Genomic DNA, 17,273 nt, shown 5'->3' on the forward strand with positions numbered 1-17,273 from the left:
TTTACCAGCTTCAGCTCTCCAAGGGCCAGTCTGGTGACAGGCCCAGTGTCATCTGATCTGATTTTCTGAATCTGAGTGGGGGAGCCTTATTTGTAGGCTAAATTTGACTTTTTTTTTTCCAGAATGTTGTTTTTTCCCTTTTAATTTATTTACTTTTATTTTTATTTTTTTTTCTCTTTCCAAATGAGTGGAGAGGTGATAGACAGACAGACTCCTGCATGCGCCCCGACCAGGATCCATACGGTGACCCCCATTTGGGGCCATGCTCGCAACTGAGCTATTTTTAGTGCCTGAGGCAGATGCTCCACGAAGCCATCTTCAGCACCTGGGGCCAATGCGCTCGAACCAATCAAGCTGTGACTGTAGGAGGAGAAGATGGTGCGGGGGCGGAAAGAAGGGGTAGAGAAGCAGATGGTCGCTTTTCATGTGTGCCCTGACTGGGAATCAACCCGGGCATCCACACACCAGGCCAACACTCTACCACTGAGCCAACTGGCCAGGGCCTATTTATATATTTTTAAATTAAAGTATAATTGACATACAATATTGTATTAGTTTCAGGTACACAACATAATGATTCAACGTTTATATACCTCATGAAGTAAACACCACGATGTCTGGTGACCATCTGTCACCATACGGTGTTACTAGATATTATGGACTATTCCCTGTGCTGTACACGACATCCCTGTGACTTATTTGTTTTAGAACTGGAAATTTGTACCTCTTAATTCCCATCACCTTTTCACCTATCCCTTTACCATCCATCTCTCTGGCAACCATCAGTTTGTTCTCTGTCCCTAAGAGTCTGTTTCTGTTCAGTTTGTTTGTTTTGTTTTCATAGAATCCATGTAAAAGTGAAATCACATGGTACTTGTCTTTTTTTGTTTAATTTATCTCACTTAATATAAAACCCTCAGGTCCATCCATGTTGTTTTAAATGCATGACAGATATTTTTATTTTGCTGTTTTGAGCTAAATGAAGTATGTGTACTAGGCTGGTGATCATTGGAGAAAACTCAGAGATTTGCAGTAAGTGCTGAGGATAAAGGAATTAACGCAGTGGTCCTCACGGGCCTTTAAGTTACACCCAGGCTTTGAACACATAATGTGATCATGAAAGATCTTGTAGAATTTGAATTCTCTGGATTCTTTTTATTTTTCATGAAGTACCAAATTTGAATAGTCCTTCATAACCTCTCCTTCAAACGTTAACTTCATCTCCTCTTAATTTCTAATACTACCTCCTACCTCCACCTCACCCAACCTCCCCAAAAAGATCATTTGCATACATCCCCCTCTCCAATGGTTGAAATGGTTCTAACCTATAAAGCATTGCATATCCCTAGTCAGTCCCATCTTTCTTAAAAATTGAATAGTCCTCAGACCAATAAGCACCACAAAAATACGAGTGTGAAGGGCTGCTATCTTAATTCTCGGATTTTTCCCCCTTTACAGCCAAATGAATGGAGACAACATTCTAGTTTTTGTCCTGTTAAAAGAAATACCATTTTCAGTGAGACCCAAATTCTTCCTAATCCATTGCACGGTTTTGCTCTAAATGTAGGTAAGTGTGTTGACAGACCAGGTGGAGGCCCAGGGAGAGAAGATTCGAGATTTGGAGTTTTGTCTTGAAGAGCACAGAGAAAAGTTGAACGCCACAGAGGAAATGCTGCAGCAGGTGCGTGTGAGGCTGGCCCCCAGGTGGGATTTTCCTGGTGAACTGCTGAGAGGTTCCCTTTACATGCTGTGTTTGCTCTGATGGAGCAATAAATTGCATCATTCACTTAGACTGCTGTAATTGAAGTACAAACCATGAGTAGCAGGGTCTCAAAACACACACGATAGAAAATGCTGATGTAATTAAAATCTAGAATTAAATATTAATAGGATTACAAGTGATTTTAATTTTCTTCTTTATGCTTTCATATGGTTTCTTAACTCTTAACCATAGGCATATTTATATGATAAAGAAAAGAGAGAAATACCATATATGACGTTTATTAGAAAAAATCTTGTGTACACTCACACATGTGGTACTCATGTATGAGAGTACCTATAATATAGTGGATAGAGTACACACTGCTTAGGTTTGAGTCCCTGCTTGGCCATTTCCATGCTGTGTGATTTTTGGCCAATTCCTAACCTCTCTGTTACTCAGCTTCCTTGTCTGTTAAAGAAGGATAATTTATGAGTTATCCTTATGAGTTTCTATCTCATAAGGTTGTTTTGAGGCTGAAACCACTTAAATATGTCAGAACAGTGTTTGGCACACAGCAAAAAATATCATCATCATCATCAGGGTTATCATCAGCTTAATAATATATAAGGCTTTTATATGTGTGTACATTGATAGTATGTCTCCCCAATAAGCAGACAGGTGGTTAGTTCTGCTCAGTAACTAAATTGTATCTATTTAGTAATTAATCTTCTTTACATTCTCTATTTGCCAGTTAAGTGTTTTGCAGTCATAAGTTAGATACATCCATATATGGCTGCTTATAATAAAACAACTGTTGAATGTATCTCTTAAATTCTAATAGGAGCTTCTGAGTAGGACATCCTTAGAAACTCAGAAGTTGGATCTGATGGCTGAGATATCTAACTTGAAGTTAAAGCTGACAGCTGTAGAGAAGGACAGATTGGATTATGAAGATAGGTTCAGAGACACAGAGGTAAGCGGCACCGTCTCTCTCTCTATACACGTGCATACATATGTACATCACACACACACATGTTCCTAGAGCAAGATGAAATTCTTTGGAAGTGTGAGGGGGAGGCAGTGAATCACTATGTGCCTTCATTTATCTGTGCTTCATTTTGGGGGGGGAATTTTTTTTATTAATTTTAATGGGGTAACATTGATAAATCAGGATACATATGTTCAGAGAAAACCTCTCCAGATTATTTTGACATTTGATTATATTGCATACCCCTAACCCAAAGTCAAAACAAATTGTCTTCTGTCACCTTCTATCTGGGTTTTTTTTTTTTTTAATTTTAATGGGGTGACATTGATAAATCAGAGTACATATGTTCAGAGAAAACATCTCTAGGTTATTTTGACATTTGATTATGCTGCATTTCCATCACCCAAAGTCCAGTTGTCTTCCGTCACCTTCTAAGTGATTTTCTTTGTGCCCTTCCCCTCCCCCAACCCCCTCACTCTGCTCCCCCCTACCCTGTAACCACCACACTCTTGTCCATGTCTCTGCGTCTCATTTTTATGTCCCACCTATGTATGGAATCATATAGTTCTTAGTTTTTTCTGATTTACTTATTTTGCTCAGTATAATGTTATCAAGGTCCATCCATGTTATTGTGAATGATCCGATGTCATCATTTCTTATGGCTGAAGAGTATTCCATAGTATATACATACCAAAACTTTTTAATCCACTCATCCACTGACAGACACTTGAGCTGTTTCCAGATCTTTGCTATTGTGAACAATGCTACCATAAACCTGGGGGTGCATTTCTTCTTTTGAAACAGTTCTTTGGTGTTCTTGGGGTATATTCCTAAAAGTGGGATAGCTGGGTCAAAAAGCAGTTTGATTTTTAATTTTTTGAGGAATCTCCATACTGTTTTCCACAGTGGCTGCACCAGTCTGCATTCCCACCAGCGGTGCAGGAGGGTTCCCTTTTCTCCACATCCTCGCCAGCACTTATTCTGTATTGTTTTGTTGATGAGCGCCATTCTGACTGGTGTGAGGTGATATCCTATTGTGGTTTTAATTTGCATTTCTCTAATGATTAGTAATGTTGAGCATTTTTTCATATGCCTATTGGCCATTTGTACATCCTCTTTGGAGAAGTATCTATTCATTTCTTTTGCCCATTTTTTGATTGGATTGTCTTCCTGGTGTTGAGTTTTACAAGTTCTTTATAAATTTTGGTTATTAGCCCCTTATCAGACGTATTGTCGAATATGTTCTCCCATTGTGTAGTTTGTCTTTTTATTCTGTTCTTATTGTCTTTTGCTGTGCAAAAGCTTTTTAGTTTGATATAGTCCCATTTGTTTATCCTGTCTTTTATTTCGCTTGCCCATGGAGATAAATCAGCAAATACATTGCTGCGAGAGATGTCAGATAGCTTACTGCCTATGTTTTCTTCTAAGATGCTTATGGTTTCACGGCTTATTACATTTAAGTCTTTTATCCATTTTGAGTTTTTTTGTGAATGGTGTTAAGTTGGTGGTCTAGTTTCATTTTTTACAGATAGCTGTCCAATTTTCCCAACACCATTTGTTGAAGAGGCTGTCTTTACTCTATTGTATGCTCTTACCTCCTTTGTCAAATATCAGTTGTCCATAAAGGTGTGGGTTTATTTCTGCGTTCTCTGTTCTGTTCCATTGATATATATGCCTGTTCTTATGCCAGTACCAGGCTGTTTTGAGTACAATCACCTTGTAGTATAACTTGATATCCGGAAGTGTGATACCTCCCACTTTATTCTTCCTTTTCAAGATTGCTGAGACTATTCGTGTTATCTTTTGGTTCCATATAAATTTTTGGAATTTGTGTTCTATATCTTTGAAGTAAGTCATTGGTATTTTAATCGGTATTGCATTGAATTTATAAATTGCTTTGGGTAATATAGACATTTTAATGTTTATTCTTCCTAACCATGAGCACGGTATATGCCTCCACTTATTCGTATCTTCCCTGATTTCTTTTATCAATGTTTTATAATTTTCCGAGTACATGTCTTTAATCTCCTTGGTTAGATTTATTCCTAGGTACTTTATTTTTTTGGTTGCAGTGGTGAAGGGGATTGTTTCCTTATTTTCTCTTTCTTTTTTTTTTTTTTTTTCATTTTTCTGAAGCTGGAAACGGGGAGAGACAGTCAGACAGACTCCCGCATGCGCCCGACCGGGATCCACCTGGCACGCCCACCATGGGGCGACGCTCTGCCCACCAGGGGGCGATGCTCTGCCCATCCTGGGCGTCGCCATATTGCGACCAGAGCCACTCTAGCGCCTGGGGCAGAGGCCACAGAGCCATCCCCAGCGCCCGGGCCATCTTTGCTCCAGTGGAGCCTTGGCTGCGGGAGGGGAAGAGAGAGACAGAGAGGAAAGTGCGGCGGAGGGGTGGAGAAGCAAATGGGCGCTTCTCCTGTGTGCCCTGGCCGGGAATCGAACCCGGGTCCTCCGCACGCTAGGCCGACGCTCTACCGCTGAGCCAACCGGCCAGGGCTAATTTCTCTTTCTAACAGTTCATTGTTAGTGTATAAAAAAGCCTCTGATTTCTGAGTATTAATTTTATATCCTGCCACCTTGCTGAATTCATTTATCAGGTCCAGTAGTTTTTTGACTGAGACTTTAGGGTTTTCTATATACAATATCATATCATCTGCAAATAATGATAGTTTTACTTCTTCTTTTCCAATTTGGATGCCTTTTATTTCTTTTTCTTGTCTGATTGCTGTGGCTAGGACTTCCAGAACTATGTTGAATCAGAGTGGTGAAAGGGAGCACCCCTGCCTTGTTCCTGATCTTAAGGAGATTGTTTTTAATTTTTGCCCATTGAGTATGATGTTGGCTGAGGGTTTGTCATAGATGGCCTTTATTATGTTGAGGTATGTTACCTGTATTCCCACTTCACTGAGAGTTTTGATCATGAATGGGTGCTGGATTTTATCATATGCTTTTTCTGCATCTATTGAAATTATCATATGGTTTTTCTCCTTTCTTTTCTTTATGTGATGAATCACATTGATTGACTTGCAAATATTGTATCAGCCTTGCCTCCCAGGAATGAATTCCACTTGATCATGGTGTATGATTTTTTTCATATATGCTGGATCTGGTTTGCTAATATTTTGTTGAGGATTTTAGCATCTAAATTTATCAGGGATATTGGCCTATAATTTTTTTTCTTTATGTTGTCTTTGCCTGGTTTTGGAATCAGAATTATGCTCACCTCATAAAAGGAGCTTGGAAGTCTTCCTTCCTCTTGAATTTTTCAAAATAGCTTGAGAAGGATAGGAGTTAGTTCTTCTTTGAATGTTTGGTAGAATTCACTTGTGAAGCCATCAGGCCCAGGACTTTACTTTTTTGGGAGTTTTTTGATAACTGTTTCGATCTCATTTGTTGTAATAGGTCTGTTTAAGTTTTCTGATTCTTCCAGTTTAATTTTTGGAAGATTATATGTTTTGAGGAATTTGTCCATTTCATCTAGGTTGTCTAGTTTTTTGGCATACAGTTCTTCATAGTATTTTCTTACAATATTTTGTATTTCTGTTGTGTCAGTTGTTATTTCTCCATTCTCATTTATAATTTTATTTATTTTAGTCCTCTCTCTTTTTTTCTTGGTGAGTCTGGTTAAAGTTTCATCGATCTTGTTTACCTTTTTGAAGAACCAGCTCCTGGTTTTATTGATCCTCTGTATTGTTTCTTTAGCCTCTATGTCATTTATTTCCACTCTGATATTTATTATTTTCTTCCTTCTACTACCTCTGGGCTTTACTTGCTGTTCTTTTTCTAGTTCTTTTAGATGCAGGGTCAAGTTCTTAATTGGGCTTTTTCTAGCTTTTTAAGGTATGCTTGTAATGCTATGAACTTCCCTCTCAGGACTGCTTTTGATGTGTCCCATAAATTTTGAGTTGATGTATGCTCATTATCGTTTGTTACTAGGAATTTTTTTATTTCTTCTTTGATCTCATTGTTAACCCATTTGTTATTTAATAATATGTTATTTAGTTCCAAGTGTTTGAGTATTTTTCAGTTTTTCTGTTGTGGTTGATTTCTAGTTTCGTGCCACTGTGATCAGAAAAAGTGCTCGATATGATTTCAATCTTGTTGAGTCCACTTTTGTGCCCTAACATGTGGTCTATTCTAGAGAATGTACCATGAGCACTTGAAAAGAATGTATATTCTGCTTTAGGGTGAAAGGTTCTGAAGATATCTATTAAATCGAGTTGATCTAGTGTGTCCTTTAAGTCTGCTGTTTCTTTGTTAATTTTCTTTCTTGAGTATCTATCTAGTGATGTTAGTGGGGTATTGAAATCCCCTACTATTATAGTATTGCTGTTGATCTCACCCTTAAATCCATCAAAGTCTGTTTTATATATTTAGGTGCTCCTACTCCTATATTAGGTGCATAGATATTTATAATAGTTATATCTTCCTGTTGGATTGCTCCCTTTATCATTATGTAGTGACCTTTATCTCTAACTATAGCCTTTGTTTTAAAGTCTATTTTGTCTGATATAAGTATTGCTACCCCAGCTTTTTTTTCATTTCTATTTGCGTGAAATATTTTTCATCCTTTTATCTTCAGTGCATCTTTTGTTTTAAGGTGTGTCTCTTGTAGACAGCATATGTATGGGTCCTGTTTTCTTATTCACGCAGCTCCCCTATGTCTTTTGATCAGATCATTTAATCCATTTACATTTAAGGTTATTATTGATATGTAGTTGTTTATTCCCATTTTATTCTTTAAAACTATATTCCTCTTTTGCTATATTCTTTTTCCCCTTTGATCTGTTTACAACAGGCCCCTTGGCATTTCTTGCAGCATTGGTTTGGTTGTAGTGAATTCCTTAATTTTTTTTTTTTTGTCTGGAAAGCTTTATTTCACCTTCAATTTTAAACAATAGCCTTGCTGGATAAAGTAGTTGGTTGTAGGCTCTTGTTCGGCATTACTTTGAATATTTCTTGCCATTCCCTTCTGGCCTCAAGTGTTTCTGTTGAGAAGTTAGAAGTCATCTTTATGGGGGCTCTTTTGTAGGTAATAGCCTTTTTTTCTCTAGCAACTTTTAATATTTTCTCTTTATCACTTAGCTCTGGTATTTTAATTATGATATGTCTTGGTGTAGATTTCTTTGGGTTTCTCTTTAATGGAGTTCTCTGTGCTTCTTGAATTTGTGAGATGTTTTCCTGCCTTAATTGAGGGAAGTTTTCAGCTATGATATGTTTGAACAAAGTCTCTATTCCTTGTTCTTTGTCTTCTTCTTCAGGAACCCCTATGATGCGGATGTTATTTGTCTTCATGTTGTCACAGAGCTCTCTTAGAGTTTCCTCAGACTTTTTGAGTCTCTTTTTTCTTATCTGCTTCGTGCCTTCATTTATCTTTTCCTCTCACTCGCTTATTTGAGTCTCAGCTTCATCCATTCTGCTTTTAATTCCTTCCATTGTATTCTTCATTTCTGATATTTGTCATTTCTGACTGATTCTTTTTTATTATTTCAATGTCCCTTTTTATATTTGCTATCTCTTTATTTAGGTGTTTGTGATGACCATCTATTGTTCTAATATCTTTGACAATCTAACAGTCGTTATTTTAAATTCTGCATCTGGTAATTTGGTTATATCTGACTCATTCAGGTCCTTTTCTGGGGATTTCTCTTGATTCATTTGTGTTGCATTCCTCTGTCTTCTCATTTTGTCTGTGTAAAAGAAAGTTTTGGCCACTGGAGTCCACTGGGTATGGCCTCTGTGTTCCCTAGGTGTCTGTCTGCAGGCCCGCCACCTCCTCTGCTGCCGCTGCCTATGGCATTTGCGTATGGGCATTGCCGGTGCCTGCCCACTGGGACTGTTGCTGTGGTTTACGCCTCTCCTTCATGAGAGGGGCTTTGATCACGTGCAAGGGTGTACAGTCCTTGGTGGCCTCAGCCTTCACCCTGCCCCCGTGGGTGGGATTATGCTCGGCCCTGAGGGCAGGGGTGAGCACCTTTGCTCACCTGTGGGTCTCCACCTGATTCTGGGCTTTGCCCCGCCTCTACAGGAGGAGCCCACTCGCGGGATGTCTGCAAGCCTTGGCTCCACAGGCTGGTGGGTGCTGCATGCCCACGCTCAGTCCCGGTACTCTGCCTGTTCTGGGCGTTCGCTCCACCCCTGTGGGAGGAGCCGGCTCCCCCGTCTATGCTTCTAAGAATGATCTTTAACCGCATTGACTTTTGATCACTAAATGCTAATGGCAATTTTTATTTTCAGACCTTTGATATGAAATATCAATCCTGTTATTAGCTTTTGGAAATACTTTTGATGTTAGGGCATTTGGAGCTCTATCTTTATGTCTGTCTGTATCGTCTGTTTGTTTCTCTGTACATCTGTCCATTCTTACTGTTTTTCTTCATTGTGGAAATAATATGTTTAAGTGCATGGTTTTACCTATTTAATTATTACTTAGGCACACTGACTATAGGGGGGTCCTCAGGTTACAACATCGTTCCAATCTTACAACAATGACGTAACCCAAATTTTGGTGTAAGTCGAAACACACCCTAGCCTAACACAAACAGAACACTTGTGTTTAACAGTCCAGAATGGTGTAGGTAAGCGTACTGGGAGATGCCAACTCTCTCACTCATAGGTCGCATTACTGCATATTCTTCCGCTGCATGCAGCCGAACTAGTTCATCCACATTCCCTGTAAGTACAAGCTAACAGCATAAGCTGAAACACTTGTGACTCAATTTTTTGAAGTTTTTATGGGAGTGAGCGCCATAAACTCAAATGTCGTATGTCAAGACCAGGGGTCCCCAAACTACGGCCTGTGGGCCGCATGCGGCCCCCTGAGGCCATTTATCCGGCTCCCAGCGCACTTCTGGAAGGGGCACCTCTTTCATTGGTGGTCAGTGAGAGGAGCATAGTTCCCATTGAAATACTGGTCAGTTTGTTGATTTAAATTTACTTGTTCTTTATTTTAAATATTGTATTTGTTCCCATTTTGTTTTTTTACTTTAAAATAAGATATGTGCAGTGTGCATAGGGATTTGTTCATAGTTTTTTTTATAGTCCGGCCCTCCAACGGTCTGAGGGACAGTGAACTGGCCCCCTTTGTAAAATGTTTGGGGACCCCTCGTCAAGACTGTCATAACCCAAGGACCCCCTGTATTTACTATATGATAAATTTGTATAGAGAACATGCTTTCATTATATAATCATAAAAATCACAGATTTTTAGAGGTCATTTAATTGGACCTTCTACTTTTGGTCTATTCTACACATAAATCATTCCAATTAAGTAAAGCTCATTATTCTTTTGTGAAATTCAGGGTAGATTCTACAACCTGAAGTACCTGTTTTCCTAGCCATACATACTTGTTTGTTCTATTTGATTGTTAATTTGATTCTTGTGATTTGTTTATTTGCTTGTGGTTTTGTTGGGGAAGGGAGCATATCTACTTGAATTTATTTGTTTGGAAAGGAATATAAAAGGCTGCAGAAATTCCTTCTCTGCTAAGACCACCTCTTCTTTTTTCTCTATTTTGTTCTGCTTGGGGTGTGGAGAGATGTCATACTGGATTAGCAAATGGGTACCAAGAAGGAGAGAGGAATAGAACTCACTTACACCCCCTCCTTCATCTTCATTTCAAACATTTATTTCATGCCAACTATATGCCATCACAACAGAAGATACAATACATGCAGTCTTTACAATATGAAAGCCCCTATTAGATGTGCATTGAATGATGTTTACTCCATTTCTCTTTTCAAAATTAAAGTGTCTGTCAAAGATCTAACTACAATGGAAAGTTTTGTTACATGTATTACTTCCTCAGTAGCAAAAGGAAATCCCTAGCTTGGTTCATGCTTTAATCATAAAGCACAGGTGTGTGATGTGGCATGGAACTACCCCTAGTGCAAGGAGAGAAGTTACTCTGGGGATTGAGAGGTAGCCTTCTGCATTATATACACCAGGTTTAGGGGATGTCTTAACCTGTATGACTGTGGATAATTTGGATACAGTATCTTAACCAAACATGGGGACTAAATTGAAGTAGATGGTTTATGGTTTTTTGGTAAGACCTCAGAGTAATATTTACATCTCTTGAGTTTGCATATTTATAAAACTTTTTTTTCCAGTGCTTCCTTGCTTCACTTACACATTCTCAAATGTGTGATGCAGAGTGATCTTGTCATCAACTTCCAGTAAAACTCAGTCCTAGATAACTGTCTAATAAATATTTAACACTATTGGTAAGATGTAGAATGATTATACCCAGAGATTATGGGATGTTTGATAAACTTTTTTACATATGCACATAATACAAGTAGTCTTCACAATGAAAACAGTTGAATATGCTCGTTTTCCTATTATTGTTCCCTTGATAACAGTTGAATATGCTCATTTTCCTATTATTGTTCCTGGCTATTTTATGAATTCAAAATTCTTTAGCTTTGTCTTAGAGTTTTAGATTATTTGGAGATTAAGTTCTAAAAATATATTGGAATGGGAAAGTAATACAGGTACTTCTAAAGACTAGGGGTAAAAGTCTTGAAAACCTTGGAATTGCTGACAGGAGATGGTTTGCTTTGTTCAACAGCTCCCCCTTCTGGTAAGGATACAAGTGTCAAATTGAGTTTCTGTGGAAGTCTGAAAAAGTTCTCTAGAAGGGATTTTCTTTTTAATTTGAAAAGGATTGAACCTCTGATAAAAAATTAGTTGAAAATAATTTGTATTTCACTTTTTAAAGTTTCCTATTAAGGAGTTATTTTCAGATTTTTTAGCTTGAATGATTATGGGAAGATATCACTTCTTTCAGGTTGGATATTTACATTCATATATATATAAAGTGTTGCCACAAAGGATAATTGGGTAGTTTTTTTAAGTAGAAAAATGGTCACAGTTTAAAATTCTACTTGCTTCCATTGATTCTTTTTCTTTGCAAATTGCTACTATTTCTAAAGGAAGTGGTAAAATGCAACAATACCTAACCAGAATTCAAAGCTGTTTCTTAACAATGAGATTAATAAGTGGGAGATAATCAATGGAAGAAACGGACTTTTTTCTTGAACTTGCATTCTGAAATTGTAGATAAGGAATTACAACTCAAATGTTAATAATATTAATAAGTAATTATTATATCATGTGGGAAATAATTTCCCCCATATTACAAGAAACACTTTAAGAACAGTTTAAAAGCCTGTGAGTTTTCTGGAAAGTGTGTTTCATTGTAATGCCCCTTTTCCTACCCTTTGTTGTACTTTGAAGTTTAGAATAATTCATTTTTGATGAAGTTTTTATTTCTCATGGCATTGTTCTATTTTTTTTTTAATGGTACTCTTGTATAATTTTGTTCTGTCTTCTATGAATTTATGGCTCAGGAATAAGTGTCAGGTAAGAGAAGAATAAGAACACAGTAATCACTGGCGGGCCTTCAAGGCTTGTAGTAAAAAATAATCATCTTTACAGAGTATTTGAGCCCCTTTCTTGGACGAATTGGCATTTAGCATTCTCATTTAATTTTCTATTCTCTGGGTCCTGAACAAGAACAAAAAAATCATTTCTCACAAAATTTAGACAAATTTTATAAGCAAATCAGTTTTATATAAGGGTGGCAGTAGAAAAGGTGTCTGATTATATTTATATTATGAAAACATTAGGATTGTTATCTTTTTCATTTTCCAAATGTGAAACTGTATTATGATACTGAATATATTTTTAAATAACAGAGCCCTAATTTAAACTCAGGTTGAGAGTCTTTTGTTTAAAGGATTTAAATTTCATTTCATTCTCCCAGACTAGGTTAACAAATAATCTGTATTTTATAGACAAATGAAGAAATTATAAAAATATTTTTATAAACACCCGCCATATCATTGAAAACACCCTAAAAGTAATTGGTTTTAATAAAGAACATTTCTCTGGTCTATTTTAAAAGACAGAGTTTATATAGTGAATTTTGGTCTATAAGTATCTGGTCAATGATAGTAAGTGATTAGCTACCTTTCTTAATCAAAATTAGTCACCTTTATTTTAATAATCCCATTATTTTACAAAAGAGGCAGTAGGGATTTAAAGCAGTGTTTTAAATGGAAAGATAGTTCTCAAGGAGAAACATTTGTTTTATTTGTCTGATTTAATTTATACAGCTTTAACCATGGTTTAAGATTTCCAAGCTGCTGTTTCAGTATATAAGTATATCGCCACTTTCCTAATATATTTCCTTGTTTATTTTTGGACAGGGACTGATGCAGGAGATCAATGATTTGAGGTTAAAAATTAGTGAACTGGACAGTGAAAGACTTCAGTATGAAAAAAAACTGAAATCAACCAAAGTGAGTTTTCTCAGTGACAAAAAATTTTCTAACAAATGGCTCCACTACTTATCTATGCTCAATAATATAAACACAGTGTGTTTTCTACTTAGTATATGATAAAGAAGGTATTTTACAAGGGGGTAAAATTTTCTCAAAGCTGGAGACCTTCTTGATTTAAGGACTGTTCTGAATAAAAATCAGGGCTCAACTAATCTGATAGAACATAACCTGTCATTTCTCTTAATTACCTAACCTCCTATATAAACTGATACTGTTTTCTTGGTTATTTAGCTTATCTTTTTCCTTCTGTAGTTTTCTTTCACTCCTCTGTCTCTCTACCAGTCTTTAATGGCCAAACTTTCTAGCATGAAAATCAAGGTGGGTCAGATGCAGTATGAGAAGCAGCGGATGGAGCAAAAGTGGCAGTCACTGCAGGTGTAGTAGACCTGGCTCGTGGGGGTCCGTGGCTTGTTGCATTTTGCTTGTGCTGTTTGGCTGTCATGGTGTTTTTCTGTAGTGTGTGCATTCATTTTGTTCTGTGTGTCACCTTTTTTTTTTTTTAATGTTTAAAGCTAGTTACAGGGACAATGCGATCCTTAATTTGTTTTCAGAAGCATATGAAATAATTAGTGAAAAACAATAAACAGGTAGATAAAAGTATTTGTAAGTTAAATTTTGCTCTTTAGACAATCTGAGATTTAGGCTTGGTAAAAATATTTGCAAAAGTTTACCTGTGAAAGAGTTCGGTTTCGTACCGATAGTAGACATTGCTTTCTTCCTTTGGGACTCTCTTGAAGGTAAAAGTATTCAGCAGTTCATTATCATAGCAGTGAATGGAAATTATTGCTTAGAATAAGCACAGTATAGACTGGGTAGCACTTCTTGCCAGTGCTACTGAATATTTTTTGTACTTAGTATTCACTTCTGCCATAAGTAAAAACTTCTTAGCCTCATGGGAGAGCTACATATTCTCATAGTACGAAATAGAATAAGTAACTTTAGAGACAGAAAATAAAATGTTTGACAATAAAATTATTTTATGAAAATAATAAATTATTAAAAACAAAGGTTCATTTTTAAGCATCACATAACATGTATGTTCTGTGTTAAATACATCTGGTCACACTTAAATTTGCTAAAGCTCTTTACCAAAATGAAACTGAAAGTTAAAACATTAGTAAATAGGTAGAACATCAGGTGTGGGGTTTTTAATAGTTGTGTAGTTTACAAAAAGGAGACTTAACATCTGATTCTAAATCTATTTTTTCCATTGTTTTAGGAGATTCTGTTCTGTTATCTTATTAATAAAGATAAATCATTTAGTCCCAAAATTTGAATAAAGTTGTTCATCACCTGTTACCTTACTCGCTAATTAAGCTCTACCTTGTTCAGGGAACCTAAATGCCACCTTGAAATGCTGAATGAATGTCAAGCCAGTCTTATTGTATTGTTTCCAAGTTGCATTTTATTTTGCTTTTGTGACACTAAGCATCTAATTTGATAATCTTTTTTGATTAATTTGGTTAGATTCTTTTTTTTTTTAACATAACATACAAACCTTAGGGCTACTTTAGTCCTACTTACACTTTAAAAAATTTCTTCTTTTAATTTGGTCACAAAGGAACCTGAAATAATTATACCATAATTATTATACATTGGACTTTAATAGTTGTCTTGCTTCTTGTTTATCATTGCCACTGTCTGGTTTCCGAAGTTTGCATCTAAATTCTAGGAGTTTTATCTTTTAGTCACAAAAACTAATTATTGACTTGAGAGCATACTCTGAGTACTATATTCTATTTTATTCATAATCTACTCTTTTGAAATGAATGTGTCACTTGTAGGATGAACTGGTATCTTTAAAACAACAGCTGGAAGAGAAAGAATCTGAAGTGAAAAGGTTACAAGAAAAATTGTTTTGCAAGATGAAAGGAGAAGGGACGGAAATTTTTGATCGAGGTAGGAATACATATATTTAACATTGGTTATCTTATTCTGTTAAAATCCTCCCATATCTACAAAAGAAACTGATGTTAGCTGATGTGTAGTTTTAGCATGGGAGAAAATAGTAGCGGAAGGACGGGCCACAGGGCATCCTCCGAGGCTCTTTCCTGTGCTTGGGGGTCTGTCTGCTTCCTCATCTGCAGCTGGAGAAGAGCCCCTCTGTCCTGTGTCCAGTGTTTATTTTAGATTACTGAATTATATATCATCATCATGAGAAGAGTTCTTGTCCAAATTGAAGTATAAGGTAGGAGTGTTAAAAAGTATTAGAAGGAACCACTACGATGTCCCAAGATTATTCTCCTCTGAAGTTGAGACAACAGAAAGGCATTTAGAAATCTTGTCTGTCCTGTTGAAAGAAGAAAATCTCTGTATCTTTGGAAAAAAGTCAATGAAAATTTCTTATTATGCACTGAGCCCTTAACCTTCTAGAAAGCAAAAATAGGCTGATTCTCTTTTTGGAAAAGTGCATCATTTATCTAAAAACTTTTCATTATTGAGCAGGTTTGTCCTGGATTTATGTGGGCTATAGTTTTTAATAATGTAGCTTATACTTGATAGAAAATAACATGAATGAAATGTGTTTTTCTGAATTATATTTGGAAATATAAATGCATTTAATATCTGACCATATTAGGTCAAACTTAACCTTTCTTTTGTTATTACAAATTATGGCTGTAGCAGAAGCAACTTCTGATTCAATTGAAAAAGAACAAATTTCACTTAGTATAGCTTGGTGCATTTTTATCTGTATCATTGATACAGATTAGTGTCATTGTTTCAATTCAATAAAAGGCTTGAATTAGATTACCTCTAAAGTTTGCTGGACTCTGGAATACCCTGGCTTTGTATATCTCTAGGTATCATAACGCTCTATTCATCAGAAAACTTAATTCATCAAACTTACAGAGGGATTTTTTCCCCCTCTGTAATATATAGTATATGTAGAATTAATTGTATGTTCTTAAAAGACATTCACAAGCAGGTCATGCTTTTAGGACTTTCAGAAAAAAAAAGGAATCTTTGGATTTGTAGACTGGAATAGTGCAACCCAAAGTCTGATCCAAGGACTGGTACCAGTTTATGTGCACAACCAAATAAATACAGGCCTGGAGAGCAAGTGTTTAGAAACCTCACAGCAGTCTAATGTTGGCACAGCATCTAACTGCATGCTCAGTGGACTTACCTTATTGAACAGGAGCTAGACCGTTTAAATGCTATTGAACTTGAGTGGTGAGTTGAATGTGACAGGAGCAATGTACTACTAGTCATTCATGTTCAGGAGGACCAAATACCGAACTGTGTGGAAATTAAAGAGCAACCAATGTAACATTAACTGGCTTTCCATCACCTACTTTGTGAGGAGCACTTGTACTCCATAGGCCTAATCTTAATGTGAGAAGATCAAGGTTTAGAAAGAGGAAGTAACAGAGGTAGTAACTCCAGTTTAGGTCTTCTGGATTAATTGCTTTAGATCTGTTTTTAACCTTGCACAGAACATTATATAGTGTCATGCCAGTCCTGAAGTCACAGAATAGACCTTAATCTTCAGTTTTTGTGAGGTTAGCGTCTTTATTTTAGCTAAAAGGAAACAAAATAATAGTGCTTTAAAATATTATTTATTGTTGAAATGTTTTCTAACTTCCAATTCAATGGGTTTTCCTGCACAGATGAAAATTTTAAAAAGAAGCTCAAAGACAAAAGTAAGGTTTTTGGTGTATTTCCATCAGCCTTTACTTTCACCGAAAGTAATACTTGGACTGTCCTTTGCATGTGTTTTTAAAACATTTCTCTCACCAAAACGTGAAGTTGCTTCATCAATAAGCTCTCCATTTCTTCAGAGTGCACACAACAGTGGGTGAACAGACAGGGAAACCGGGCGCGCCCGAGCCTTTGTGAGTTTCCTCTGATTCAGCCCTTTCGCTCCAGAGGAGACAGCGGACACCTGGGTGCTGGCGGAGAGACAGCATCTTCTCTGTGGCCCAGGAGATACAGGGGCAGAGAAGAAAATAATATTTATACTCCGATGAAAACCTACTGTTTTTAAGGCTTACCACAGCCAAGATTGTTTTGAACTTTGCTTTTCAGTGTTTTGTAGCCCACTTTTTCACTGAGATCTACTTGAAGAGTTTTTTGTTGTTGTTTTTAACACACCCTCTTGGTGTTAAGAGAGTGATTGTAATTATTTAATTGCATTAAATAATTCAGGCTGTTAAATGAATTGTTTAGGGCAATATAAAGATAAATCCTTAAAGGGCTTTTTTCTCTAGACATTGAATTCTT

At 36.6% G+C, this 17,273-nt stretch overlaps 1 protein-coding gene across 10 annotated transcripts in view; it reads left to right on the top strand.

The window, feature by feature from the left end:
- The window catches only part of PPFIBP1 (PPFIA binding protein 1), a 208,770-nt gene that overhangs the window by 159,189 nt on the left and 32,308 nt on the right, over positions 1-17,273 (top strand). For 5 of the 10 annotated variants that reach the window (XM_066368859.1, XM_066368863.1, XM_066368862.1 and 2 more), the window contains 6 exons: positions 1,568-1,681; positions 2,544-2,675; positions 12,915-13,007; positions 13,332-13,424; positions 14,834-14,948; positions 16,661-16,693. In XM_066368859.1, the coding sequence (XP_066224956.1) occupies positions 1,568-1,681; positions 2,544-2,675; positions 12,915-13,007; positions 13,332-13,424; positions 14,834-14,948; positions 16,661-16,693 (580 nt within the window). The remainder of the gene's footprint in view (positions 1-1,567; positions 1,682-2,543; positions 2,676-12,914; positions 13,008-13,331; positions 13,425-14,833; positions 14,949-16,660; positions 16,694-17,273) is intronic. The other 5 variants (XM_066368864.1, XM_066368868.1, XM_066368866.1 and 2 more) reach the window with 3 other exon arrangements.

The sequence above is a fragment of the Saccopteryx leptura genome, chromosome 2 (assembly GCF_036850995.1).
Source record: "Saccopteryx leptura isolate mSacLep1 chromosome 2, mSacLep1_pri_phased_curated, whole genome shotgun sequence".
In the NCBI taxonomy this organism is placed as follows: domain Eukaryota; kingdom Metazoa; phylum Chordata; class Mammalia; order Chiroptera; family Emballonuridae; genus Saccopteryx; species Saccopteryx leptura.